Source organism: Anomaloglossus baeobatrachus, chromosome 8 (genome assembly GCF_048569485.1).
Source record: "Anomaloglossus baeobatrachus isolate aAnoBae1 chromosome 8, aAnoBae1.hap1, whole genome shotgun sequence".
Taxonomy (NCBI): domain Eukaryota; kingdom Metazoa; phylum Chordata; class Amphibia; order Anura; family Aromobatidae; genus Anomaloglossus; species Anomaloglossus baeobatrachus.
In genome coordinates, this window is record NC_134360.1 from 61,603,187 (window position 1) to 61,629,878 (window position 26,692).

Genomic DNA, 26,692 nt, shown 5'->3' on the forward strand with positions numbered 1-26,692 from the left:
AGGGCCTTACCCCTTAAACGGGGGGTCAGGTATTTGGCCCACTGGTCCTTGTCCAGATGGTGCTGCAGGCAAGTCCGTTCAAAAGCAGTCAGGAAAGAGTCCAAGTCTCCATCCTTCTCCAGCACGGGAAAGTCCTCAACACGGACCTTTGGAAGTTTGGTGTCTTGAAGGTCACGGGTGGCTGATGAGGGCCGGAGCTGAGCTAGCTGCAGCTGGTGGTCACGGTTTGCCTGTTGCTGTCGCTCTTCACGCGCTGCCTGCCGCTCCGCAGCCTCAGCCTCACGCGCTGCTTGCCGCTCCACAGCCTCACGCGCTGCTTGCCGCTCCGCAGCCTCAGCGTCACGCGCTGCCTGTCGCTCACGCTCGGCCATGAGTATCTCGTAGGTATCCCGGTCTCCAGCCATAAGCCTGGCCAAGGCAGCTTGAAGGAGGGCCTCTGCACCTCTCAGGCCAGAGGGATTGGCAAGTGGTGATCTGCGGCACGCTGCAGAGCCAGGTGATTCACTGTCCATTTCAGAGCGGAGGACTGGCATCTGGCTCGTTGAGGACCCTTGGGCGAGCTCCTCCTCATTTTGTCCAGCAGTGCCAGGTTGTGCGATGTCCTCTGCAGAGCTGTTCTCTGGCGTCGGGCTCTTGGAGGGCTCATGGACAACCTCCTCATCGTCTCTGGCCTGAGCATCGGCCATTCCTTTGGCTTTGCTCCTGGTGCTCTCAGCCATTCTTGCAGACTTTTGGTCACTGACACAGAACTGACACCTGATGCGCCCACACACCTTACAGTATCTGCACTCTGACACTCTAGTGTTGAGCTAGTCTGAAGACCCCAGCAGCCACAGCTGCTGCAGGCAGTCTTTAGTGTCTGGGAGTATGGGTCTCACACTCACACACACTATTATCTCGATCCCACCGCTATGCCACCAATATGTCACGAACCACCGGGGGGGGTCACTCAGAAATCCCCCGCGCTGGCTACCAGTACGTCACAATCGGGGGGTAACAAGTGGGGGGTCACCCCTCCTTTATACCTCCCGACCGACAGACAGAGCACGTGACGCGCTCTCTAGCGCCCCTCTTATAGTCAGGCCAATTATGGAATTGCCCGACAATAAGCAAGGAGGCCGCTATACTACTTATGCCGATTATTGAAGGGTCCCCGGTGAGAGTAGGGTATATATTCCCCCGACCTCCGCGGGCGGAATATATAAAACCTCCCCGAATCTCACTGGCCTCCCCACAATAATCCTTGGCACAACTCGCTGCCACCAACCGCTTCACGGTAACTATTAGCCGAACACACAGACGTGGGATTCAAGATCGAGATAACAGAACAGCCCAAGATTAATTATATAATTTAATCAGCCTAAAGCACACTAGAAACTACAATATATACAATAGGGAATCTACAGAATATACATATGTCAGAGTACAGTTACAATCAAAGCATGGTTTACAAACAGGCATACACAGTTCCAGCAGTTACCTTGTGCGTCTGGCCACAGGGGGGCGCTGTAGACCAGGTTTCCAGGATCTTTCCCACAGATGTTTCCTACACGTGACCCCCAGCGAAAGAACACTGGAAAATGGCCGAAGTAGGGTTATCAACCTGGGCAAATCCAGGTCCCCTCCTACCTTAGTGACCTCAGAGGGAGCACTGCTCCACCCCTGGCTGGAGTTATGGACAATATCCACAACATGGAATATGGGCCATAACTTGGCCTGGGAGCGTCGTAGGCGGACGCCGACGCTCTCATTGTGACAGTTATGAATTTAGCTACAGAACGAGAGGACTCATGACTTGTCTACTAGTTCCCCATTGGCTGATATCACGCCTGGGGTACTTCCCAAGCTCCCGCTCCCATAAAAAAGGTGTGCCAGCATCGTCCGCATGCGAAAACACCATTTTTATGGTTGCCACATTTATCGGAAGAAGGGAATTTTGTTACTTACCGTAAATTCCTTTTCTTCTAGCTCTTATTGGGAGACCCAGACGATTGGGGTATAGCTACTGCCCTCTGGAGGCCACACAAAGCACTACATCAAAAGTACAAGGCCCCTCCACCTATGGCTATACCCCCCCCGTGATATCACGGGTTCTCCAGTTTTAGTGCCAAAGCAAGAAGGAGGAAGCCAATAACTGGTTTAAACAAATTAACTCCGAATAACATCGGAGAACTGAAAAACCGTTCAACATGAACAACATGTGTACCCGCAAACAACAAAAAAACATCCCGAAGGACAACAGGGCGGGTGCTGGGTCTCCCAATAAGAGCTAGAAGAAAAGGAATTTACGGTAAGTAACAAAATTCCCTTCTTCTTCAGCGCTCTATTGGGAGACCCAGACGATTGGGACGTCCAAAAGCTGTCCCTGGGTGGGTAAAGAAATACCTCATGTTAGAGCTGCAAAGACAGCCCTCCCCTACGGGGGTGTCACTGCCGCCTGCAGGACTCTTCTACCTAAGCTGGCATCCGCCGAAGCATAGGTATGCACCTGATAATGCTTGGTGAAAGTGTGCAGACTGGACCAGGTAGCTGCCTGGCACACCTGTTGAGCCGAAGCCTGGTGACGAAATGCCCAGGACGCACCCACGGCTCTGGTTGAGTGGGCCTTTAGCCCTGAAGGAACCGGAAGCCCCGCAGAACGGTAGGCCTCTAGAATTGGTTCTTTGATCCATCGAGCCAGGGTGGCTTTAGAAGCCTGCAACCCCTTGCGCGGACCAGCGACAAGGACAAAAAGTGCATCGGCACGGCGCATGGGCGCCGTGCGGGAAATGTAGATTCTGAGTGCTCTCACCAGATCTAGCAAACGTAAGTCCTTTTCATACCGGTGAACCGGATGAGGACAAAAAGAAGGCAAGGATATATCCTGATTAAGATGAAAAGAGGATACGACCTTAGGGAGAAACTCCGGAATAGGGCGCAGCACTACCTTGTCCTGGTGGAACACCAGGAAGGGAGCCTTGGATGACAGAGCTGCCAGCTCAGACACTCGCCGAAGCGATGTGATCGCAACAAGAAACGCCACTTTCTGTGACAGCCGAGAAAAGGAAACTTCCTTCAGAGGCTCGAAGGGCGGCTTCTGGAGAGCAACTAGTACCCTGTTCAGATCCCATGGATCTAACGGCCGCTTGTACGGGGGCACAATATGACAGACCCCCTGCAGGAACGTGCGCACCTTAGAAAGACGTGCTAGACGCTTCTGAAAAAACACGGATAGTGCCGAAACTTGCCCTTTAAGGGAGCTGAGCGACAAGCCCTTTTCTAACCCCGATTGCAGGAAGGAAAGAAACTTGGGCAATGCAAATGGCCAGGGAGACACTCCCTGAGCAGAGCACCAGGATAAGAAAATCTTCCACGTTCTGTGGTAGATCTTAGCCGAATTCGACTTTCTAGCTTGTCTCATTGTGGCAACGACTCCTTGAGATAATCCTGCAGATGCTAGGATCCAGGACTCAATGGCCACACAGTCAGGTTCAGGGCCGCAGAATTCTGATGGAAAAACGGCCCTTGGGACAGTAAGTCTGGTCGGTCTGGCAGTGACCACGGTCGACCGATCGTGAGATGCCACAGATCCGGATACCACGACCTCCTCGGCCAGTCTGGAGCGACGAGTATGATGCGGCTGCACTCGGATCTGATCTTGCGTAGCACTCTGGGCAAGAGTGCCAGAGGCGGAAACACGTATGGGAGCTGAAACTGCGACCAATCTTGAACCAAGGCGTCTGCCGCCAGAGCTCTTTGATCGCGCGACCTCGCCATGAATGCCGGGACCTTGTTGTTGTGCCGGGATGCCATTAGGTCGACGTCCGGCACTCCCCAGCGGCGACAGATTTCCTGAAACACGTCCGGGTGAAGGGACCATTCCCCTGCGTCCATGCCCTGGCGACTGAGGAAGTCTGCTTCCCAGTTTTCTACGCCTGGGATGTGAACCGCGGATATGGTGGATGCTGTGTCCTCCACCCACATTAGAATGCGCCGGACTTCTTGGAAGGCTTGCCGACTGCGCGTCCCTCCTTGGTGGTTGATGTATGCCACCGCTGTGGAGTTGTCCGATTGGATTCGGATCTGCTTCCCTTCCAGCCACTGTTGGAAGGCCAGTAGAGCAAGATACACTGCTCTGATCTCCAGAACATTGATCTGAAGGGTGGACTCCTGCGGAGTCCACGTCCCCTGAGCCCTGTGGTGGAGAAATACCGCTCCCCACCCTGACAGACTCGCATCTGTCGTGACTACTGCCCAGGATGGGGGCAGGAAGGATCTTCCCTGAGACAATGAGGTGGGAAGGAGCCACCATTGTAGGGAGTCCTTGGCCGTCTGGGAAAGCGAGACTTTCCTGTCCAGTGACGTTGACTTCCCGTCCCATTGGCGGAGAATGTCCCATTGAAGTGGGCGCAGATGAAATTGCGCAAAGGGAACTGCTTCCATGGCTGCCACCATCTTCCCTAGGAAATGCATGAGGCGCCGCAAGGGATGCAACTGGCCCTGCAGAAGAGATTGCACCCCTGTCTGTAGTGACCGCTGCTTGTTCAGCGGAAGCTTCACTATCGCTGCTAGAGTATGAAACTCCATGCCAAGATACGTTAGTGATTGAGTCGGTGATAGGATCGACTTTGGAAAGTTGATGATCCATCCGAAAGACTGTAGGGTCTCCAGCGTAGCATTCAGGCTGTGCTGACATGCCTCTTGAGAGGGAGCTTTGACCAATAAATCGTCTAGGTAAGGGATCACCGAGTGTCCCTGAGAGTGCAAGACTGCTACCACCGCCGCCATGACCTTGGTGAAGACCCGTGGGGCTGTCGCCAGACCAAATGGCAGAGCTACGAACTGAAAATGGTCGTCTCCTATCACAAAACGTAGAAAACGTTGATGTTCTGTAGCAATTGGCACGTGGAGATAAGCATCTTTGATGTCTATTGAGGCAAGGAAGTCTCCTCTGGACATTGAGGCAATGACAGAACGCAGGGTTTCCATCCGGAACTTCCTGGCGTGCACATGTTTGTTGAGCCGTTTTAGGTCCAGAACAGGACGGAACGAGCCGTCCTTTTTTGGAACCACAAAGAGATTGGAGTAAAACCCTTGCCCTTGTTCCTGAGGAGGGACTGGGATCACCACTCCTTCCGCTCTTAGGGAGTCCACCGCCTGCAGCAGAGCATCTGCTCGGTCTGGATGTGGGGAGGTTCTGAAGAACCGAGCTGGAGGACGAGAATTGAACTCGATTCTGTACCCGCGAGACAAAATGTCCGTCACCCACCGGTCTTTGACCTGTGACATCCAAATGCCGGAAAAGCGGGAGAGCCTGCCCCCGACCGGCGATGCGGAGGGAGGGGGCTGGAAGTCATGAGGCAGCCGCTTTGGAAGCGGTACCTCCATTTGCTTTCTTGGGGCGCGTGTGAGCCCGCCACGAATCTGAGTTTCTTTGCGTCCTCTGAGTCCCTTTGGACGAGGTAAATGGTGTCTTGCCCGAACCTCGAAAGGACTGAAACCTCTGCTGCCACTTTTTCTGCTGAGGTTTGGTTGTTCTGGGTTGTGGTAAAGAGGAGTCTTTACCCTTGGACTGCTTAATGATATCAGCCAATGGCTCGCCAAACAGTCTATCTCTAGATAAAGGCAAACTGGTTAAACATTTTTTGGAACCAGCATCTGCTTTCCAGTCCTTTAACCACAAGGCTCTGCGCAAAACTACCGAATTGGCGGACGCCATTGAGGTGCGACTGGTAGATTCTAGGACCGCATTGATAGCGTAAGACGCAAACGCCGACATCTGCGTGGTAAGATGCGCCACTTGCGGCACTGCTGGATGTATGATAGCATCCACTTTTGCTAAGCCAGCTGAAATAGCCTGGAGTGCCCATACGGCTGCGAATGCCGGAGCAAACGACGCGCCGATAGCTTCATAGACAGATTTTAACCAAAGGTCCATCTGTCTGTCATTGGCATCTTTAAGTGAAGCGCCATCCTCCACTGCAACTATGGACCTAGCTGCGAGTTTGGAAATCGGGGGGTCTACCTTTGGACACTGTGTCCAGCGCTTGACCACCTCAGGGGGGAAAGGGAAACGCGTATCTTTAGATCGTTTAGAGAAACGCCTTTCTGGGTGAGCGTCGTGCTTCTGGATTGATTCTCTGAAGTCAGAGTGATCCAAGAAAGCACTCAATTTACGCTTGGGATAAAGGAAACGAAATTTCTCCTGCTCTGCCGCTGCCTCTTCTGCTGAAGGGGCTGGGGGAGAAATATCCAACAGCCTATTGATGGCTGAGATAAGGTCGTTTACCATGGCATCCCCATCAGGGGTATCCAGGTTGAGAGGGGTTCCAGGAATGGATTCCTGATCACTCTCATCAGACACATCACAGGGAGACTGATTGCGCTGAGACCCTGAGCAGTGTGATGACGTCGAGGGTCTTTCCCAGCGAGCTCGCTTAGGGTGGCTGGGGCTATCATCTGAGTCATAATCCTCGGCCTGTGAAGCCGGGGACCCCCCTGTGGGCTGGATTAATTCCAAGTGAGGGGGACCTGAGGACAGAGGCCTCGCCGTGCCCAAAGACTGAGCCCCATGCATAGATTGCAAGGTTTCAAGGATTTTTGCCATAGACAGAGACATATTATCAGCAAAAACTGCAAAGTCTGTCCCTGTCACCGGGGCAGAACTTACAAGCGTCTCAGCCTGGGTCACTACCTCTCCTGACTCCGGCTGGCGAAGCAGCACCGGGTCGGAGCATTGCACACAATGGGAGCCTGCTGGTAGATCAGCCCCACATGCAGCACACGCAGTACACACAGCCCTGGCCTTGGCAGCCTTGCGTTTTGAGGATGGCATGTTGCTGCTTCCACAGAGTGATCTGGGAGAGCAGCCAGAAGCGACCTCACAGTGCAAGAAATACAATATCTATATATCTGTACACAGTACACCGATACACCGTGAGGCACTAGAGGGACCAGCACAGAAAAATCGCTTACCGCCCGCTTAAAAAGCGGGTGTGTGGTCGCCAGATAGCCCCTAGTCCAGGTCTCCCAGAGCCTTGCGTCCTTCCTCCAGCCAGACTGCATGTAATGGCTGCCGGCGTCCTGAGAGGAAGGGGGGCGGGCCCTGGGCGTTCCTGGCTAAGAGCGGGAAGCCTGCTTCCCTCTGTGCCTAGTGTGAGGGCTGGAGCATGTAAATCAGGCTCCAGCCCTCGTCGCTGCTAGCGAACAGCGTCTCTCCCCTACCCTGAATGACAGGGTGGGGGCGGGAACGAATCGGAGCTGCCGGCGTCCTAGGCCCAAAAAGCCGGGGACTCAATTTATAACCGCCGCCGCCGTAAAAGCGCGGACGGCGGATCCCCGGCGCACCACAAGTCACAGCAGCGCCGCCCGGTCCAGAGGGGGTCGGCGCTGCGTTCCCATACACAAACAATCCCCCAGTAATCTGTAGGGACACTAGCTCCAACGTTGCGGTCCCCGGCGCACTACAACACCCAGCCAGCCCGGAGTGTGTCTGTGCCTGCCGGGGACACAGAGTACCTGTATGATGCAGGGCCTGTCCCTGATCGTACTCCTGCTCCGTCTCCATCAGGTTCTAATGGGTCTGTGGATGGAGCCCGGCGTCAGAGCTGAGAGGCCGGCAGGATCCCACTTCCACAGAGCCCTACCAGGGGATGTGGAAGGAAAACAGCATGTCAGGCTCCAGCCCTGTACCAGCAATAGGTACCTCAACCTTACAACACCATCCAGGGGTGAGAAGGGAGCATGCTGGGGACACTATATGTGTCCTCTTTTCTTCCATCCGAAATAGTCAGCAGCTACTGCTGACTAAAATCTGTGGAGCTATGCATGGAATGTCTGACCTCCTTCGCACACAAAGCTAAAAACTGGAGAACCCGTGATATCACGGGGGGGGGTATAGCCAGAGGGGGAGGGGCCTTGCACTTTTGATGTAGTGCTTTGTGTGGCCTCCAGAGGGCAGTAGCTATACCCCAATCGTCTGGGTCTCCCAATAGAGCGCTGAAGAAATATGGCTTGCGAGATATGAACCATTTTTTACTGGAGTCGTTCTGTCTGGATAGTTTCATAGCCTTATAATGAGATACAACTCTTGTTACAGGGTGACGGCAGGGGGTCATCCTGTGTCCATTGTTCCCAGGTCATCTAATCTCCATATCACAGGAGATGGCCATGGGATGTGTTGCTGGGATGTGACACCTTCCCAGATGGTGGACATTGAGAACAAGAAGGGAGGGGGCACTGCCAGGGAGTGATGAGAGCGATTATGACTGGAAATCATAATTCCTCTTCATATCCCAGACTGGAAATCATAATTCCTCTTCATATCCCAGGGTTTCCCTCACAGGTACCTCAACCTTAACAGCACCGCCGACCAGAGTGGGGTGAGAAGGGAGCATGCTGGGGGCCCTGTTATGGGCCCTCTTTTCTTCCATCCGACATAGTCAGCAGCTGCTGCTGACTAAGATGTGGAGCTATGCGTGGATGTCAGCCTCCTTCGCACAAAGCATAAAAACTGAGGAGCCCGTGAGGCACGGGGGGTGTATAGGCAGAAGGGGAGGGGCTTTACACTTTTAAGTGTAATACTTTGTGTGGCCTCCGGAGGCAGAAGCTATACACCCAATTGTCTGGGTCTCCCAATGGAGCGACAAAGAAATTCAGTATTTTGGCTCAGAGCGTTGCAACAGCTCTTCTCGAAAGCGTCAGGACGTTCTGCTGCTGGAGGATACTTCCGGTGTATTACTTGTCTGTCCCATTGAATGTGGAGTTCATTGCCATTGATGTCCACCCCAAGTGCCAGGAGACAGCACGGGAAGAAAGTCAGGCATGTTGGAGGACACTACATCTGAATACAGCTGAGGGTCTGCACATTTTCTTCTGAAGGCAAGAATGGTAACAGTAATGTTAGGGGGTCTATAAAGTAAGAGGAGCCAACACCCTACAGCGAGAACTCATGGTCCTGACCCGTTCAATGGAATGGAGGAGAAATCCGAATCATCAGCTATTACAAAAATCCCACAAACAGGAGTGGCCATAAAACGAGGGAAAGAGAAGATGGAAGGCAAGAAATCGGATTACCTGACAGGAGGAAGCATCAGGTAATGGATGCTCTGCGAGTCCTTATCTTGGACCGACGCAGGGTCAAGCAGCAGCTTCAGTTTCTGATACATCATTTCTGTAATGAACGGGGTGAATGGAGCCTGAGAAGATAACAGAAGCAGTCATTCATGGTGGGCACCAAGTAACAAACCGTCCAGTACAGTGAGAAGACGTCCACACATTTTCCTGGATTAGGATTTTGCTCAGATATTGACATTGACAGACCTATGGGTGACATCTTACCATCAGTCTGCACATGGAGAACAGGACGCTGAACAAAGTCTCCAAGGCCATCAGACAGTCGTCGGTGCCACTCTCGCCCTGGAAAAGATCAGAGATTTGGAGGTGAAGGCACAGCGTGGTAAGGGAACATCATGTCTGCAGCCAGTTCTCACCTTCAGCCGTCGCCGGTTCATCCGCACATACCAGTTGGTCAGCATATCCACAAAGCGCACAAGCCTGGGAACCACAGTGTAAAGCCTGTAAGCTGAAGAGAAGAGCAGAGTCATCAATCCCCCATACCCAACTGAGAAACACCCAACTAGGACTCCAAACCCCATCCCCAGGCACCTGTCATCTCAACTTTGAAGAAGGAGATGAGGGACTGACTGAAGGACAGTATCCACTTGTCCATGATGTTGCTGCTCGGCTTTGTAGAGCTCTCAATATATAAAAACTGGACGCCCTCCTCCTAAGGACACAAAGCACATTCATGATTACAAAAATACTAGAAGACGAGAAACCCAAGGCATAAAAAACTGATGAGGACACAGCACTGTGGGTATACAGGAGGCCATTCGAGAGAAATAGTTGTTGGCTTCGTCTGTCGGTGATGTCCTCTCCTGAGACATTAGGTGTCAAAAGCAGGACGACAAAAATGTATCTGTAACAACCAAAAACTAAGATAACCTGGGAAGAAAACAACATGCAACCAGAGCGGAGCCCAGAAAGGCAACGAGTAGGAACAGTCACCATTAGATTTTACATGATCAAAGCTGCAATGCCCTGCACATGAGGTAAGCGACATAGCTAATCAGGAGAACTATACTACATTTGTAATATGAGATATTTGCTAATATTATTAATTTACCCCTACTACTTAATGGGATAGCATCTTGTTGATGGGAATACCTCTGTGATTGCTATTAAGGGTATAGATTGAGGTTTCAGTGTTTGTAAATCTTTAGTTAGGGTACCTCTAGTTGCCCTTTGGGCAAATTGTGTTTGTATTAATAACCCTATGCGGATTAAGGGTATAGATTGAGGTTTCAGTGTTTGTACCTCTGTGACTGCACACAAGCAGATTTGCAAATGTAGGGAAGCCAGGCGGAAAGAAGCCACCGGGGACCAGCCTCTTGGACTAGGCACTCATGTGGCATAGTTTACAGACAGCTTTTCTATTTTTTTTAGCTACGAATGAACACAAGAAAGATCATTTGGACTGGAAAAAACGTGAAGTGGTTAGAAAAGAAGGGAATTTTGTTTACTTACCGTAAATTCCTTTTCTTCTAGCTCCAATTGGGAGACCCAGACAATTGACAATTGGGTGTATAGCTTCTGCCTCCGGAGGCCACACAAAGTATTACACTTAAAAGTGTAAAGCCCCTCCCCTTATGCCTATACACCCCCCGTGCATCACGGGCTCCTCAGTTTTGGTGCAAAAGCAAGAAGGAGTAAAAGTTATAAATTGGTTTAAAGTAAATTCAATCCGAAGGAATTTCGGAGAACTGAAACCATTCAACATGAACAACATGTGTACACAAAGAACAACAGCCCGAAGGGAACAGGGGCGGGTGCTGGGTCTCCCAATTGGAGCTAGAAGAAAAGGAATTTACGGTAAGTAAACAAAATTCCCTTCTTCTTTGTCGCTCCATTGGGAGACCCAGACAATTGGGACGTCCAAAAGCAGTCCCTGGGTGGGTAAAATAATACCTCGTAATAGAGCCGTACCACGGCCCTTTCCTACAGGTGGGCAACCGCCGCCTGAAGGACTTGCCTACCTAGGCTGGCATCCGCCGAAGCATAGGTATGCACCTGATAGTGTTTCGTGAAAGTGTGCAGGCTCGACCAGGTAGCCGCCTGACACACCTGCTGAGCCGTAGCCTGGTGCCGCAAAGCCCAGGACGCACCCACGGCTCTGGTAGAATGGGCTTTCAGCCCAGAGGGAACCGGAAGCCCAGAAGATCGATAAGCTTCGAGAATTGGTTCCTTGATCCACCGAGCCAGGGTTGATTTCGAGGCCTGTGACCCTTTACGCTGGCCAGCGACAAGGACAAAGAGTGCATCCGAACGGCGCAGGGGCGCTGTACGAGAAATGTAGAGTCTGAGTGCTCTCACCAGATCTAACAAGTGCAGATCCTTTTCACACTGGTGAACTGGATGAGGACAAAAAGAGGGTAAGGAGATATCCTGATTGAGATGAAAGGGGGATACCACCTTAGGTAGAAATTCCGGAACCGGACGCAGAACCACCTTGTCCTGGTGAAACACCAGGAAAGGGGCTTTGCATGACAGCGCTGCTAGCTCAGACACTCTCCGAAGTGATGTGACTGCTACTAGGAAAACCACTTTCTGTGAAAGGCGTGAAAGAGAAATATCCTTCATTGGCTCGAAAGGTGGTTTCTGAAGAGCCATCAGTACCCTGTTCAGATCCCAGGGTTCTAACGGCCGCTTGTAAGGAGGGACTATGTGACAAACCCCCTGCAGGAACGTGCGTACCTGTGGAAGTCTGGCCAGGCGCTTCTGAAAAAACACAGAGAGCGCTGAGACTTGTCCCTTAAGAGATCCGAGCGACAACCCTTTTTCCAATCCTGATTGAAGGAAGGAAAGAAAAGTGGGCAAGGCAAATGGCCAGGGAGAAAAACCCTGATCAGAGCACCAAGATAGGAATATCCTCCACGTCCTGTGGTAGCTCTTGGCGGACGTTGGTTTCCTAGCCTGTCTCATAGTGGCAAAGACCTCTTGAGATAACCCTGAAGACGCTAGGATCCAGGACTCAATGGCCACACAGTCAGGTTGAGGGCCGCAGAATTCAGATGGAAAAACGGCCCTTGAGACAGCAAGTCTGGTCGGTCTGGTAGTGGCCACGGTTGACCCACCGTGAGATGCCACAGATCTGGGTACCACGACCTCCTCGGCCAGTCTGGCGCGACGAGGATGGCGCGGCGACAGTCGGACCTGATCTTGCGTAACACTCTGGGCAACAGTGCCAGAGGAGGAAACACATAAGGGAGCTGAAACTGCGACCAATCCTGAACTAAGGCGTCTGCCGCCAGAGCTCTGTGATCTTGAGACCGTGCCATGAATGTTGGGACCTTGTTGTTGTGCCGTGACGCCATTAGGTCGACGTCCGGCATCCCCCAGCGGCAACAGATCTCCTGAAACACGTCCGGGTGAAGGGACCATTCCCCTGCGTCCATGCCCTGGCGACTGAGAAAGTCTGCTTCCCAGTTTTCTACGCCCGGGATGTGAACTGCGGATATGGTGGAGGCCGTGGCTTCCACCCACATAAGAATCCGCCGGACTTCCTGGAAGGCTTGCCGACTGCGTGTTCCCCCTTGGTGGTTGATGTATGCCACCGCTGTGGATCTGCTTGCCTTCCAGCCACGGCTGGAACGCCTTTAGGGCAAGATACACTGCCCTTATCTCCAGAACATTGATCTGAAGGGAGGACTCTGTCGGAGTCCAGGTTCCCTGAGCCCTGTGGTGGAGAAAAACCGCTCCCCACCCTGACAGGCTTGCGTCCGTCGTGACCACAGCCCATGATGGGGGAAGGAAGGATTTCCCCCCCGACAGAGAAGTGGGGAGAAGCCACCACTGAAGGGAAGCCTTGGCTGCCCGTGAAAGGGAGACTGTCCTGTCGAGGGACGTCGACTTCCTGTCCCATTTTCGGAGAATGTCCCATTGAAGAGGACGCAGATGAAACTGCGCAAAAGGAACTGCCTCCATTGCGGCTACCATCTTCCCTAGGAAGTGCATGAGGCGCCTCAGAGGGTGTGACTGGCCTTGAAGGAGAGATCGCACCCCTGTCTGTAGTGAACGCTGTTTGTCCAGCGGAAGCTTCACTATCGCTGGAAGAGTATGAAACTCCATGCCAAGATATGTCAGAGATTGGGCCGGTGTCAGATTTGACTTTGGAAAATTGATGATCCACCCGAAACTCTGGAGAGTCTCCAGAGCAATGTTCAGGCTGTGTTGGCATGCCACTTGAGTGGGTGCCTTGACAAGCAGATCGTCTAAGTAAGGGATCACCGAGTGTCCCTGAGAGTGTAGGACTGCTACCACTGCTGCCATGACTTTGGTGAAGACCCGTGGGGCTGTCGCCAGGCCGAAAGGTAGTGCCACGAACTGAAGATGTTCGTCTCCTATGGCGAAACGCAGGAAGCGCTGATGCTCTGGTGCAATTGGTACGTGGAGATAAGCATCTTTGATGTCGATTGATGCTAGGAAATCTCCTTTGGACATTGAGGCGATGACGGAGCGGAGCGATTCCATCCGGAACCGCCTGGTTTTTACGTGTTTGTTGAGCAGTTTTAGGTCCAGAACAGGACGGAAGGATCCGTCCTTTTTCGGTACCACAAACAAGTTGGAGTAAAAACCGTGACCCTGTTGCTGAAGAGGCACAGGGATCACCACCCCTTCCGCCTTCAGAGTGCACACCGCCTGAAGAAGAGCATCGGCTCTCTCGGGGGGCGGGGATGTTCTGAAAAAACGAGTCGGAGGACGAGAGCTGAGCTCTATCCTGTAACCGTGGGATAGAATGTCTCTCACCCATCGGTCTTTGACCTGTGGCAGCCAGGCGTCGCAAAAGCGGGAAAGCCTGCCACCGACCGAGGATGTGGTGTGAGGAGGCCGAAAGTCATGAGGAGGCCGCCTTGGGAGCGGTTCCTCCGGCGGTCTTTTTAGGACGTGACTTAGACCGCCATGCATCGGAGTTCCTCTGATCCTTTTGAGGCCTTTTGGCCGAGGAGAACTGAGACCTTCCCGTGGGCCGAAAGGACCGAAACCTCGATTGTACCTTCCGTGGTTGAGGTCTGTTTGGTTTGGACTGGGGTAAGGAAAAGTCCTTTCCCTTGGATTGTTTAATGATTTCATCCAATCGTTCACCAAACAGGCGGTCGCCAGAAAATGGCAAACCGGTTAAGAACTTTTTTGGAAGCGGAGTCTGCCTTCCATTCACGTAACCACATGGCCCTGCGGACTGCCACCGAATTGGCGGATGCTACCGCTGTACGGCTTGTAGAGTCCAGGACCGCATTAATGGCGTAGGACGCAAACGCCGACGCCTGAGAGGTTAAGGACACCACTTGCGGAGCAGATGTACGTGTGACTGCATTAATCTGCGCATGACAAGCTGAGATAGCTTGGAGTGCCCATACGGCTGCGAATGCTGGAGCAAAAGACGCGCCGATAGCTTCATAGATGGATTTCAACCAGAGCTCCATCTGTCTGTCAGTGGCATCTTTGAGTGAAGCCCCATCTTCCACTGCAACTATGGATCTAGCCGCCAGTCTGGAGACAGGAGGATCCACCTTGGGACACTGAGCCCAGCCCTTGACAACGTCAGGGGGGAAGGGATAACGTGTATCCTTAAGGCGCTTGGAAAAACGCTTATCTGGACAAGCCACATGAGGTACAGGTTGCAAAGTAAGCCTGTGCTTTGGCACCCTTGCTATTTGCAGACGACCTGCTGTTGTCTCCTCTGAGTACAATCCAGGAGGGTATATAGCCAAAAATCAACAGTGCGACAGTACAGTGTAAATGTATAGCATATAAGCATATATATATATGTACACTTCTGCACTCAGTGGGGCCAGCACCTCAGGTGCTGCTTACCGACCGCTCAAAGCGGTTGTGTGATCACCAGAATCCCTGCATGGGCCTCCCAGAGCCTGTTGTCTCTCCTCTCCAGCGTTAGAAGTGCTGACAGGAATGGCTGCCGGCGTTCTGTGGAGAGGAGGGGGCCGTGGGCGTGCCCTAGAAAGTGCGGGAATCTGGAGCCCCATTGTGCTGTATGAGGGGGGAGGAGGATACAAGTATGCTCCAACCCTCAGCACTAACGTCCTGTGCAGCGTCCCGCCCTTCCCCTGACTGGCAGGCCTGGGGGCGGGAATATGCGATACTAGGCCGCAAAAGCCGGGGACTAAAGTAATAAGCGCGGCCGGCATATAAGCGCGGTCGGCGCGGTAGTCCCCGGCGCACAAACACACCCAGCAGTGCTGAAGTGTATATGGCCACCAGCGCTCCATGCGCGGTTCCCACGGGGACACAGAGTACCTCACAGCGCGGCCGGCGCGGCTGTCAGTGGCATTACTCCCCGGCGCACTAACACACCCAGCAGTGCTGCAGTGTGTGTGGCATCAGCGCTCTATGCGCGGTCCCCACGGGGACACAGAGTACCTCACAGTAGCAGGGCCTTGTCCCTGTCGATACTCGGCTCCTGTCAGCAGATTCCCCAGGGGCTGCGGAGGGAGCACGGTCTCATGTGCCTGGAGACCGAATAGGATCCCACTTCACCCAGAGCCCTTAAGGGATGGGGAAGGAAAACAGCATGTGGGCTCCAGCCTCTGTACCCGCAATGGGTACCTCAACCTTAACAACACCGCCGACAAGAGTGGGGTGAGAAGGGAGCATGCTGGGGGCCCTGTTATGGGCCCTCTTTTCTTCCATCCGACATAGTCAGCAGCTGCTGCTGACTAAGATGTGGAGCTATGCGTGCATGTGTGCCTCCTTCGCACAAAGCATAAAAACTGAGGAGCCCGTGATGCACGGGGGGTGTATAGGCAGAAGGGGAGGGGCTTTACACTTTTAAGTGTAATACTTTGTGTGGCCTCCGGAGGCAGAAGCTATACACCCAATTGTCAATTGTCTGGGTCTCCCAATGGAGCGACAAAGAAATAGCCTTTTTTATTCACTTCTGGATTTAGCGATATATTGCAAAAAAAAAAAAAAAAAGTCTCTCAATAACTGCAGAAATGTGGTAAGTGTGAATCTGGCCCAACAGTCTTCTTCCAAACAAGATCATCCATTGTTCTGATGATTACCACCACCAGCTTTTACATGGATGTTTTTATCTAAAATGCTGCAGCGTTCCAGAGTAAAACATACCTGCCTGATTCACGCTGCCTGCGGCTCAGCAAGTATCAGCTATCAGGTACCCTTTAAATACAATCTGTCGCCAGCTTTTTGCCATCAAATCTGAGAACATTGCCATCAAATCTGATTGCAGCAATATGTCATCTCCTGGGATGCTTGCTGCAGTTTAATCAGATTACTATAGAAATGCAGTGCCCCCCCCCCCCCAAAAAAAAACACAAAATAAACCCGGATTTTTGTGTACTCATCGTAAAATCGTTTTCTCTTAGCCATCATTGGGGGACACAGGACCATGGGTGTTATGCTGCTTATCCATAGGAGGACACTAAGTAGATGCAAAGATGTTAGCTCCTCCTCTGCAGTATACACCCCCTGGCTCAGCCAGGCTACTTCAGTTTTAATACACAAGCAGTAGGAGAACAAGTAACAACAAACGTGAGTGAATACTCCTAACAAAAAAAGTATTGAGAAACAAAAAATTAAGGCCCAACAGGGTGGGTGCTGTGTCCCCCAATGATGGCGAAGAGAAAACGATTTTACGGTGAGTACACAAAAATCCGTTTTTCTCTGACGCCTCATTGGGGGACAAAGGACCATGGGACGTCCTAAAGCAGTCCATGGGTGGGTAAACAATAAACAACGCAACCCAAGGACTAGGAACCAGTCCTGGATAGCCAGGAGCGCCTACTGAGATAGGTGCTCTACTGTCGTTTTCAGAATTTTCCTACCTAGGTTCGCCTCAGCTGAAGCCTGGGTATGGACTTGGTAATGCTCTGAAACAGTATGTAGGCAAGACCAGGTCGCAGCCTTACACCTCTGTTCCACTGAAGCCTGATGCCTAATGGCCCAAGAGGCGCCATCTGCTCGCGTGGAATGAGTTCGCAGCCCACTAGGAATGGGCTTGAGTTGCAAGCGGTAGACCTCCTGGATCGATGAGCGAATCCAGCGAGCCAGCGTTGCCTATGAAGCTGCCTGTCCCTTCTTAGGCCTTTCAGGAATGACGAACAACAAAACAAAACAATCACTGATCTCCGGGAGACCAGCCAGAGAAAACACTGCCGGCAGCCAGCGAGGGCGCTCAAGACAGTGAAATCCTAGGTACATTGCCCCCTGGGAAATATGCAAATCAAAAAGGTCCGTGGAGCCTCTGTTAGGAGTCTCAACACAGAAACCAGCCAGATATCCCTCCGGGAAGGGCCCAGCCAAGGGGTGACTCTTTTTAGGAGACCATCATAACCACCATATTAAGTGGCCCTTTTAGTCAATATCCAACTTTTTGACAAGTTTAAAGATATGACAAGGGAAATACCAAGGCCAGGTATCCATCCACAGACAGCCGTTTCGGGGTATTGCCCCTCATCAGTGTGGAGTAGGATTCTGGCCGGGTGGGAGCAATGCCTAGTAGACCAAGAAAACAAAACAATCACTGATCTCGGGGAGACCAGCCAGAGAAAACACTGCCGGCGGCCAGCGAGGGCGCTCAAGACAGTGAAATCCTAGGTACATTGCCCCCTGGGAAATATGCAAATCAAAAAGGTCCGTGGAGCCTCTGTTAGGAGTCTCAACACAGAAACCTGGCCAGAATCCTACTCCACACTGATGAGGGGCAATACCCCAAAACGGCTGTCTGTGGATGGATACCTGGCCTTGGTATTTCCCTTGTCATATCTTTAAACTTGTCAAAAAGTTGGATATTGACTAAAAGGGCCACTTAATATGGTGGTTATGGTGGTCTCCTAAAAAGAGTCACCCCTTGGCTGGGCCCTTCCCGGAGGGATATCTGGCTGGTTTCTGTGTTGAGACTCCTAACAGAGGCTCCACGGACCTTTTTGAGGAATGACGAACAAGGAGTCCATGTTTCTAAAGAGGCTGTCCTGGATACGTAATATCTGAAAACCCTCACAAGGTCTAGCGAACGTAGAGACTTATCCACCCTATGGACTGGGTGTGGACAAAAAGGAAGGCAGAACTATGTCCTCGTTCAAATGAAACGGGGAAGTAACCTTCAGAAGAAAATCTAGAAGGGGGCGTAGAACCACCTTGTCCTGATGAAAGATCAGAAAGGGTTCGCGGCAAGAGAGTGCTGCCAGTTCCAAAACTTGTCTGATGGACGTAATCGCCACTAAGAATGTTATCTTCCAGGAGAGAAGAGCAAGAGAAGATTCCTTAAGAGGTTCAAATGGGGACCTCTGGAGACCGACCAAAACGAGATTGAGGTCCCATGACTCCAGCGAGCGTTTGTACGGGGGAACTGGATGGGAAACGCCCTGGAGGAAGGTCTTGACTTGCGGATTGCAAGCTAAACGGCATTGATAGAATATTGAGAGAGATGAAACCTGCCCCTTAAGGGAGCTGAGGGCCAACCCCTTATGCAACCTGACTGCAAAAAATAAATAAATCAAAAGAAGGGAATTTTGTTTACTTACCGTAAATTCCTTTTCTTCTAGCTCCTATTGGGAGATCCAGACAATTGGGTGTATAGCTTCTGCCTCCGGAGGCCACACAAAGTATTACACTTTAAAAAGTGTAACCCCTCCCCTCTGCCTATACACCCTCCCGTGCATCACGGGCTCCTCAGTTTTGGTGCAAAAGCAGGAAGGAGGAAACTTATAAATTGGTCTAAGGTAAATTCAATCCGAAGGATGTTCGGAGAACTGAAAACCATGAACCAAAAGAACCATTCAACATGAACAACATGTGTACACAAAAGAACAAACAGCCCGAAGGGCACAGGGGCGGGTGCTGGGTCTCCCAATAGGAGCTAGAAGAAAAGGAATTTACGGTAAGTAAACAAAATTCCCTTCTTCTTTGTCGCTCCATTGGGAGACCCAGACAATTGGGACGTCCAAAAGCAGTCCCTGGGTGGGTAAAAGAATACCTCGATAAAAAGAGCCGAAAACGACCCCCTCTTACAGGTGGGCAACCGCCGCCTGAAGGACTCGCCTACCTAGACTGGCGTCTGCCGAAGCATAGGTATGCACCTGATAGTGTTTCGTGAAAGTGTGCAGACTAGACCACGTAGCTGCCTGACACACCTGCTGAGCCGTAGCCCGGTGCCGCAATGCCCAGGACGCACCCCCGGCTCTGGTAGAATGGGCTTTCAGCCCCAAAGGAAGCGGAAGCCCAGAAGAACGGTAGGCTTCAAGAATCGGTTCCTTGATCCACCGAGCCAAGGTTGACTTGGAAGCCTGCGAACCCTTACGCTGGCCAGCGACAAGGACAAAGAGCGCATCTGAACGACGCAGGGGCGCCGTGCGAGACACGTAGTGTCGGAGTGCTCTCACTAGATCTAAGGAGTGCAAGTCCTTTTCACATTGGTGAATTGGATTAGGGCAAAATGAAGGTAAGGAGATATCCTGATTGAGATGAAAAGGAGATACCACCTTAGGGAGAAATTCCGGAACAGGACGCAGAACCACCTTATCCTGGTGAAAAACCAGGAAGGGGGCTTTGTATGACAGCGCTGCAAGCTCCGACACTCTACGGAGCGATGTAACTGCCACTAGAAATGCCACCTTCTGCGAAAGACGTGATAAAGAGACATCCCGCAGCGGCTCGAAGAAGGGAATTTTGTTACTTACCGTAAATTCCTTTTCTTCTAGCTCTTATTGGGAGACCCAGACGATTGGGGTATAGCTACTGCCCTCTGGAGGCCACACAAAGCACTACATTAAAAGTGCAAGGCCCCTCCCCCTCTGGCTATACCCCCCCGTGGTATCACGGGTTCTCCAGTTTTAGTGCCAAAGCAAGAAGGAGGAAGCCAATAACTGGTTTAAACAAATTAACTCCGAATAACATCGGAGAACTGAAAAACCGTTCAACATGAACAACATGTGTACCCGCAAACAACAAAAAAACATCCCGAAGGACAACAGGGCGGGTGCTGGGTCTCCCAATAAGAGCTAGAAGAAAAGGAATTTACGGTAAGTAACAAAATTCCCTTCTTCTTCAGCGCTCTATTGGGAGACCCAGACGATTGGGACGTCCAAAAGCTGTCCCTGGGTGGGTAAATAAATACCTCATGTTAGAGCTGCAAAACAGCCCTCCCCTACGGGGGTGTCACTGCCGCCTGCAGGACTCTTCTACCTAAGCTGGCATCCGCCGAAGCATAGGTATGCACCTGATAATGCTTGGTGAAAGTGTGCAGACTGGACCAGGTAGCTGCCTGGCACACCTGTTGAGCCGAAGCCTGGTGACGTAATGCCCAGGACGCACCCACGGCTCTGGTGGAGTGGGCTTTTAGCCCCGAAGGAACCGGAAGCCCCGCAGAACGGTAGGCCTCTAGAATTGGTTCTTTGATCCATCGAGCCAGGGTGGCTTTAGAAGCCTGCAACCCCTTGCGCGGACCAGCGACAAGGACGAAAAGTGCATCGGCACGGCGTATGGGCGCCGTGCGGGAAATGTAGATTCTGAGTGCTCTCACCAGATCTAGCAAACGTAAGGCCTTTTCATACCGGTGAACCGGATGAGGGCAAAAAGAAGGCAAGGAAATATCCTGATTAAGATGAAAAGAGGATACGACCTTAGGGAGAAACTCCGGAATGGGGCGCAGCACAACCTTGTCCTGGTGGAACACCAGGAAGGGAGCCTTAGATGACAGAGCTGCCAGCTCAGACACTCGCCGAAGCGATGTGATTGCAACAAGAAACGCCACTTTCTGCGACAGCCGAGAAAAGGAAACTTCCTTCAGAGGCTCGAAGGGCGGCTTCTGGAGAGCAACTAGTACCCTGTTCAGATCCCATGGATCTAACGGTCGCTTGTACGGGGGCACAATATGACAGACCCCCTGCAGGAACGTGCGCACCTTAGGAAGACGTGCTAGACGCTTCTGAAAAAACACGGATAGTGCCGAAACTTGCCCTTTAAGGGAACTGAGCGACAAGCCCTTTTCTAACCCCGATTGCAGGAAGGAAAGAAACTTGGGCAATGCAAATGGCCAGGGAGACACTCCCTGAGCAGAGCACCAGGACAAGAAAATCTTCCACGTTCTGTGGTAGATCTTAGCCGAATTCGACTTTCTAGCTTGTCTCATTGTGGCAATGACTCCCTGAGATAATCCAGCAGATGCTAGGATCCAGGACTCAATGGCCACACAGTCAGGTTCAGGGCCGCAGAATTCTGATGGAAAAACGGCCCTTGGGACAGTAAGTCTGGTCGGTCTGGCAGTGACCACGGTCGACCGATCGTGAGATGCCACAGATCCGGATACCACGACCTCCTCGGCCAGTCTGGAGCGACGAGTATGACGCGGCTGCACTCGGATCCGATCTTGCGTAGCACTCTGGGCAAGAGCGCCAGAGGCGGAAACACGTATGGGAGCTGAAACTGCGACCAATCTTGAACCAAGGCGTCTGCCGCCAGAGCTCTTTGATCGCGCGACCTCGCCATGAATGCCGGGACCTTGTTGTTGTGCCGGGATGCCATTAGGTCGACGTCCGGCACTCCCCAGCGGCGACAGATTTCCTGAAACACGTCCGGGTGAAGGGACCATTCCCCTGCGTCCATGCCCTGGCGACTGAGGAAGTCTGCTTCCCAGTTTTCTACGCCTGGGATGTGAACCGCGGATATGGTGGATGCTCTGTCCTCCACCCACATTAGAATGCGCCGGACTTCTTGGAAGGCTTGCCGACTGCGCGTCCCTCCTTGGTGGTTGATGTATGCCACCGCTGTGGAGTTGTCCGATTGGATTCGGATCTGCTTTCCTTCCAGCCACTGTTGGAAGGCCAGTAGAGCAAGATACACTGCTCTGATCTCCAGAACATTGATCTGAAGGGTGGACTCCTGCGGAGTCCACGTCCCCTGAGCCCTGTGGTGGAGAAATACTGCTCCCCACCCTGACAGACTCGCATCTGTCGTGACTACTGCCCAGGATGGGGGCAGGAAGGATCTTCCCTGAGACAATGATGTGGGAAGGAGCCACCATTGTAGAGAGTCTTTGGCCGTCTGGGAAAGCGAGACTTTCCTGTCCAGGGACGTTGACTTCCCGTCCCATTGGCGGAGAATGTCCCATTGAAGTGGGCGCAGATGAAACTGCGCAAAGGGAACTGCTTCCATGGCTGCCACCATCTTCCCTAGGAAATGCATGAGGCGCCGCAAGGGATGCAACTGGCCCTGCAGGAGAGATTGCACCCCTGTCTGTAGTGACCGCTGCTTGTCCAGCGGAAGCTTCACTATCGCTGCTAGAGTATGAAACTCCATGCCAAGATACGTTAGTGACTGAGTCGGTGATAGGATCGACTTTGGAAAGTTGATGATCCATCCGAAAGACTGTAGAGTCTCCAGCGTAGCATTCAGACTGAGTTGGCATGCCTCCTGAGAGGGAGCTTTGACCAATAAGTCGTCTAGGTAAGGAATCACCGAGTGACCCTGAGAGTGCAAGACTGCTACCACCGCCGCCATGACCTTGGTGAAGACCCGTGGGGCTGTCGCCAGACCAAATGGAAGAGCTACGAACTGAAAATGGTCGTCTCCTATCACAAAACGTAGAAAACGTTGATGTTCTGTAGCAATTGGCACGTGGAGATAAGCATCCTTGATGTCTATTGAGGCAAGGAAGTCTCCTCTGGACATTGAGGCAATGACAGAGCGGAGGGTTTCCATCCGGAACCTCCTGGCGTGCACATGTTTGTTGAGCCGTTTTAGGTCCAGAACAGGACGGAACGAGCCGTCCTTTTTTGGAACCACAAAGAGATTGGAGTAAAACCCTTGCCCTTGTTCCTGAGGAGGGACTGGGATAACCACTCCTTCCGCTTTTAGGGAATCCACCGCCTGCAGCAGAGCATCTGCTCGGTCTGGCCGTGGGGAGGTTCTGAAGAACCGAGCTGGAGGACGAGAATTGAACTCGATTCTGTACCCGCGAGACAAAATGTCCGTCACCCACCGGTCTTTGACCTGTGACATCCAAATGCCGGAAAAGCGGGAGAGCCTGCCCCCGACCGGCGATGCGGAGGGGGGGGGCTGGAAGTCATGAGGTAGCCGCTTTGGAAGCGGTACCTCCATTTGCTTTCTTGGGGCGTGTGTGAGTCCGCCACGAATCTGAGTTTCTTTGCGTCCTCTGAGTCCCTTTGGACGAGGTAAATGGTGTCTTGCCCGAACCTCGAAAGGACTGAAACCTCTGCTGCCACTTTTTCTGCTGAGGTTTGGGTGTTCTGGGTTGTGGTAAAGAGGAGTCTTTACCCTTGGACTGTTTAATGATGTCAGCCAATGGCTCGCCAAACAGTCTCTCTCTAGACAAAGGCAAACTGGTTAAACATTTTTTGGAACCAGCATCTGCCTTCCAGTCCTTTAACCACAAGGCTCTGCGCAAAACAACCGAATTGGCGGACGCCATTGAGGTGCGACTGGTAGATTCTAGGACCGCATTGATAGCGTAAGACGCAAACGCCGACATCTGCGTGGTAAGGTGCGCCACTTGCGGCACTGCTGGATGCATGATAGCATCCACTTTTGCTAAGCCAGCTGAAATAGCCTGGAGTGCCCATACGGCTGCGAATGCCGGAGCAAACGACGCGCCTATAGCTTCATAGACAGATTTTAACCAAAGGTCCATCTGTCTGTCATTGGCATCTTTAAGTGAAGCGCCATCCTCCACTGCAACTATGGATCTAGCTGCAAGTTTGGAAATCGGGGGGTCTACCTTTGGACACTGTGTCCAGCGCTTGACCACCTCAGGGGGGAAAGGGAAACGCGTATCTTTAGATCGTTTAGAGAAACGCCTTTCTGGGTGAGCGTCGTGCTTCTGGATTGATTCTCTGAAGTCAGAGTGATCTAACAAAGCACTCAATTTACGCTTGGGATAAAGGAAACGAAACTTTTCCTGCTCCGCAGCCGCCTCTTCTGCTGAAGGGGCTGGGGGAGAAATATCCAACAGCCTATTGATGGCTGAGATAAGGTCGTCTACCATGGCATCCCCATCCGGGGTATCCAGGTTGAGAGGGGTTCCAGGAGTGGATTCCTGATCACTCTCATCAGACACATCACAGGGAGACTGATTGCGCTGAGACCCTGAGCAGTGTGAAGACGTCGAGGGTCTTTCCCAGCGAGCTCGCTTAGGGTGGCTGGGGCCATCATCTGAGTCATAATCCTCGGCCTGTGAAGCCGGGGACCCCCCTGTGGGCTGGATACATTCCAAGTAAGGGGGACCTGAGGACAGAGGCCTCGCCGTGCCCAGAGACTGAGCCCCATGCATAGATTGCAAGGTCTCAAGGATTTTTGCCATAGATACAGACATATTATCTGCAAAAACTGCAAAGTCCGTCCCTGTCACCGGGGCAGAACTTACAAGCGTCTCAGCCTGGGTCGCTACCTCTCCTGACTCCGGCTGGCGAAGCAGCACCGGGTCGGAGCATTGCACACAATGGGGGTCATCGGAGCCTGCTGGTAGATTAGCCCCACATGCAGCACACGCAGTATACACAGCCCTTTTTGCCTTGGCCGCCTTGCGTTTTGAGGATGACATGTTGCTGCTTCCACAGAGCGATCTGGGATATGCAGCCAGAAGCGCACCTCACAGTGCAAGAAATACAATATCTATATAACTGTATCCAGTACACTGATACACAGTGAGGCACTAGAGGGACCAGCACAGAAAAATCGCTTACCGCCCGCTTAAAAAGCGGGTGTGTGGTCGCCAGATAGCCCCTAGTCCAGGTCTCCCAGAGCCTTGCGTCCTTCCTCCAGCCAGGCATGCATGTAATGGCTGCCGGCGTCTCGAGAGAGGAAGGGGGGCGGGCCCTGGGCGTTCCTGGCCAAGAGCGGGAAGCCTGCTTCCCTCTGTGCATAGTGTGAGGGCTGGAGCATGTAAATCAGGCTCCAGCCCTCGTCGCTGCTTGCGAACAGCGTCTCTCCCCTACCCTGAATGACAGGGTGGGGGCGGGAACGAAACGGAGCTGCCGGCGTCCTAGGCCCAAAAAGCCGGGGACTAAAGTTATAACCGCCGCCGCCGTAAAAGCGCGGACGGCGGATCCCCGGCGCACCACAAGTCACAGCAGCGCCGCCCGGTCCAGAGGGGGTCGGCGCTGCGTTCCCAAACACAAACAATCCCCCAGTAATCTGTAGGGACACCAACTCCACGTTGCGGTCCCCGGCGCACTATAACACCCAGCCAGCCCGGAGTGTGTCTGTGCCTGCCGGGGACACAGAGTACCTGTAAGATGCAGGGCCCTGTCCCTGATCGTACTCCTGCTCCGAATCCATCAGGTTCTAATGGGTCTGTGGATGGAGCCCGGCGTCAGAGCTGAGAGGCCGGCAGGATCCCACTTCCACAGAGCCCTACCAGGGGATGTGGAAGGAAAACAGCATGTCAGGCTCCAGCCCTGTACCAGCAATAGGTACCTCAACCTTACAACACCATCCAGGGGTGAGAAGGGAGCATGCTGGGGACACTATATGTGTCCTCTTTTCTTCCATCCGAAACAGTCAGCAGCTACTGCTGACTAAAATCTGTGGAGCTATGCATGGAATGTCTGACCTCCTTCGCACACAAAGCTAAAACTGGAGAACCCGTGATACCACGGGGGGGTATAGCCAGAGGGGGAGGGGCCTTGCACTTTTAATGTAGTGCTTTGTGTGGCCTCCAGAGGGCAGTAGCTATACCCCAATCGTCTGGGTCTCCCAATAGAGCGCTGAAGAAAGGTGGTTTCTGAAGAGCCGTTAGCACCCTGTTAAGGTCCCAGGGTTCCAGCGGACGCTTGTAAGGTGGGACTATGTGGCAAACTCCCTGCAGAAACGTGCGGACCTGCGGAAGCCTGGCTAGGCGCTTTTGAAAAAATACGGATAGCGCCGATACTTGTCCCTTGAGAGAGCCGAGAGACAACCCCTTGTCCATTCCGGATTGAAGGAATGAAAGAAAAGTGGGTAAGGCAAAAGGCCAGGGAGTAAAACCCTTATCAGAGCACCAGGATAAGAAGATCCTCCAAGACCTGTGATAGATCTTGGCGGACGTTGGTTTCCTGGCCTGTCTCATGGAGGACGCTAGGAGCCAGGACTCAATGGCCACACAGTCAGGTTGAGGGCCACAGAATTCAGATGGAAAAACGGCCCTTGTGACAGCAAGTCTGGGCGGTCTGGGAGCGCCCACGGTTGACCCACCGTGAGATGCCACAGATCCGGGTACCATGACCGCCTCGGCCAATCTGGGGCGACGAGAATGGCGCGACGACAGTCGGACCTGATTTTGCGCAGCACTCTGGGCAGCATCGCCAGAGGAGGAAATACGTAAGGCAGTCGAAACTGCGACCAATCCTGAACTAATGCGTCCGCCGCCAGAGCTCTGTGATCTTGAGACCGGGCCATGAATGCCGGGACTTTGTTGTTGTGCCGTGACGCCATGAGGTCGACGTCCGGGGTTCCCCAGCGGCGACAGATCTCTCGAAACACGTCTGGGTGAAGAGACCATTCCCCCGCGTCCATGCCCTGACGACTGAGAAAATCTGCTTCCCAGTTTTCTACACCCGGGATGTGAACTGCGGAGATGGTGGAAGCTGTGGCTTCCACCCACTGCAGAATCCGTCGGACTTCCTGG

The 26,692-nt window shown here is 52.7% G+C and overlaps 1 protein-coding gene across 1 annotated transcript in view; it reads right to left on the reverse strand.

Annotated features, from left to right (window-relative positions):
* IARS1 (isoleucyl-tRNA synthetase 1) overlaps nucleotides 1-26,692 on the reverse strand; it is a 150,938-nt gene that overhangs the window by 42,627 nt on the left and 81,619 nt on the right. The window contains exons 20-23 of the mRNA XM_075321722.1: nucleotides 9,646-9,766; nucleotides 9,471-9,562; nucleotides 9,319-9,396; nucleotides 9,055-9,176 (exon numbers count right to left, since the gene is read on the reverse strand). Of these exons, the coding sequence (XP_075177837.1) occupies nucleotides 9,055-9,176; nucleotides 9,319-9,396; nucleotides 9,471-9,562; nucleotides 9,646-9,766 (413 nt within the window). The remainder of the gene's footprint in view (nucleotides 1-9,054; nucleotides 9,177-9,318; nucleotides 9,397-9,470; nucleotides 9,563-9,645; nucleotides 9,767-26,692) is intronic.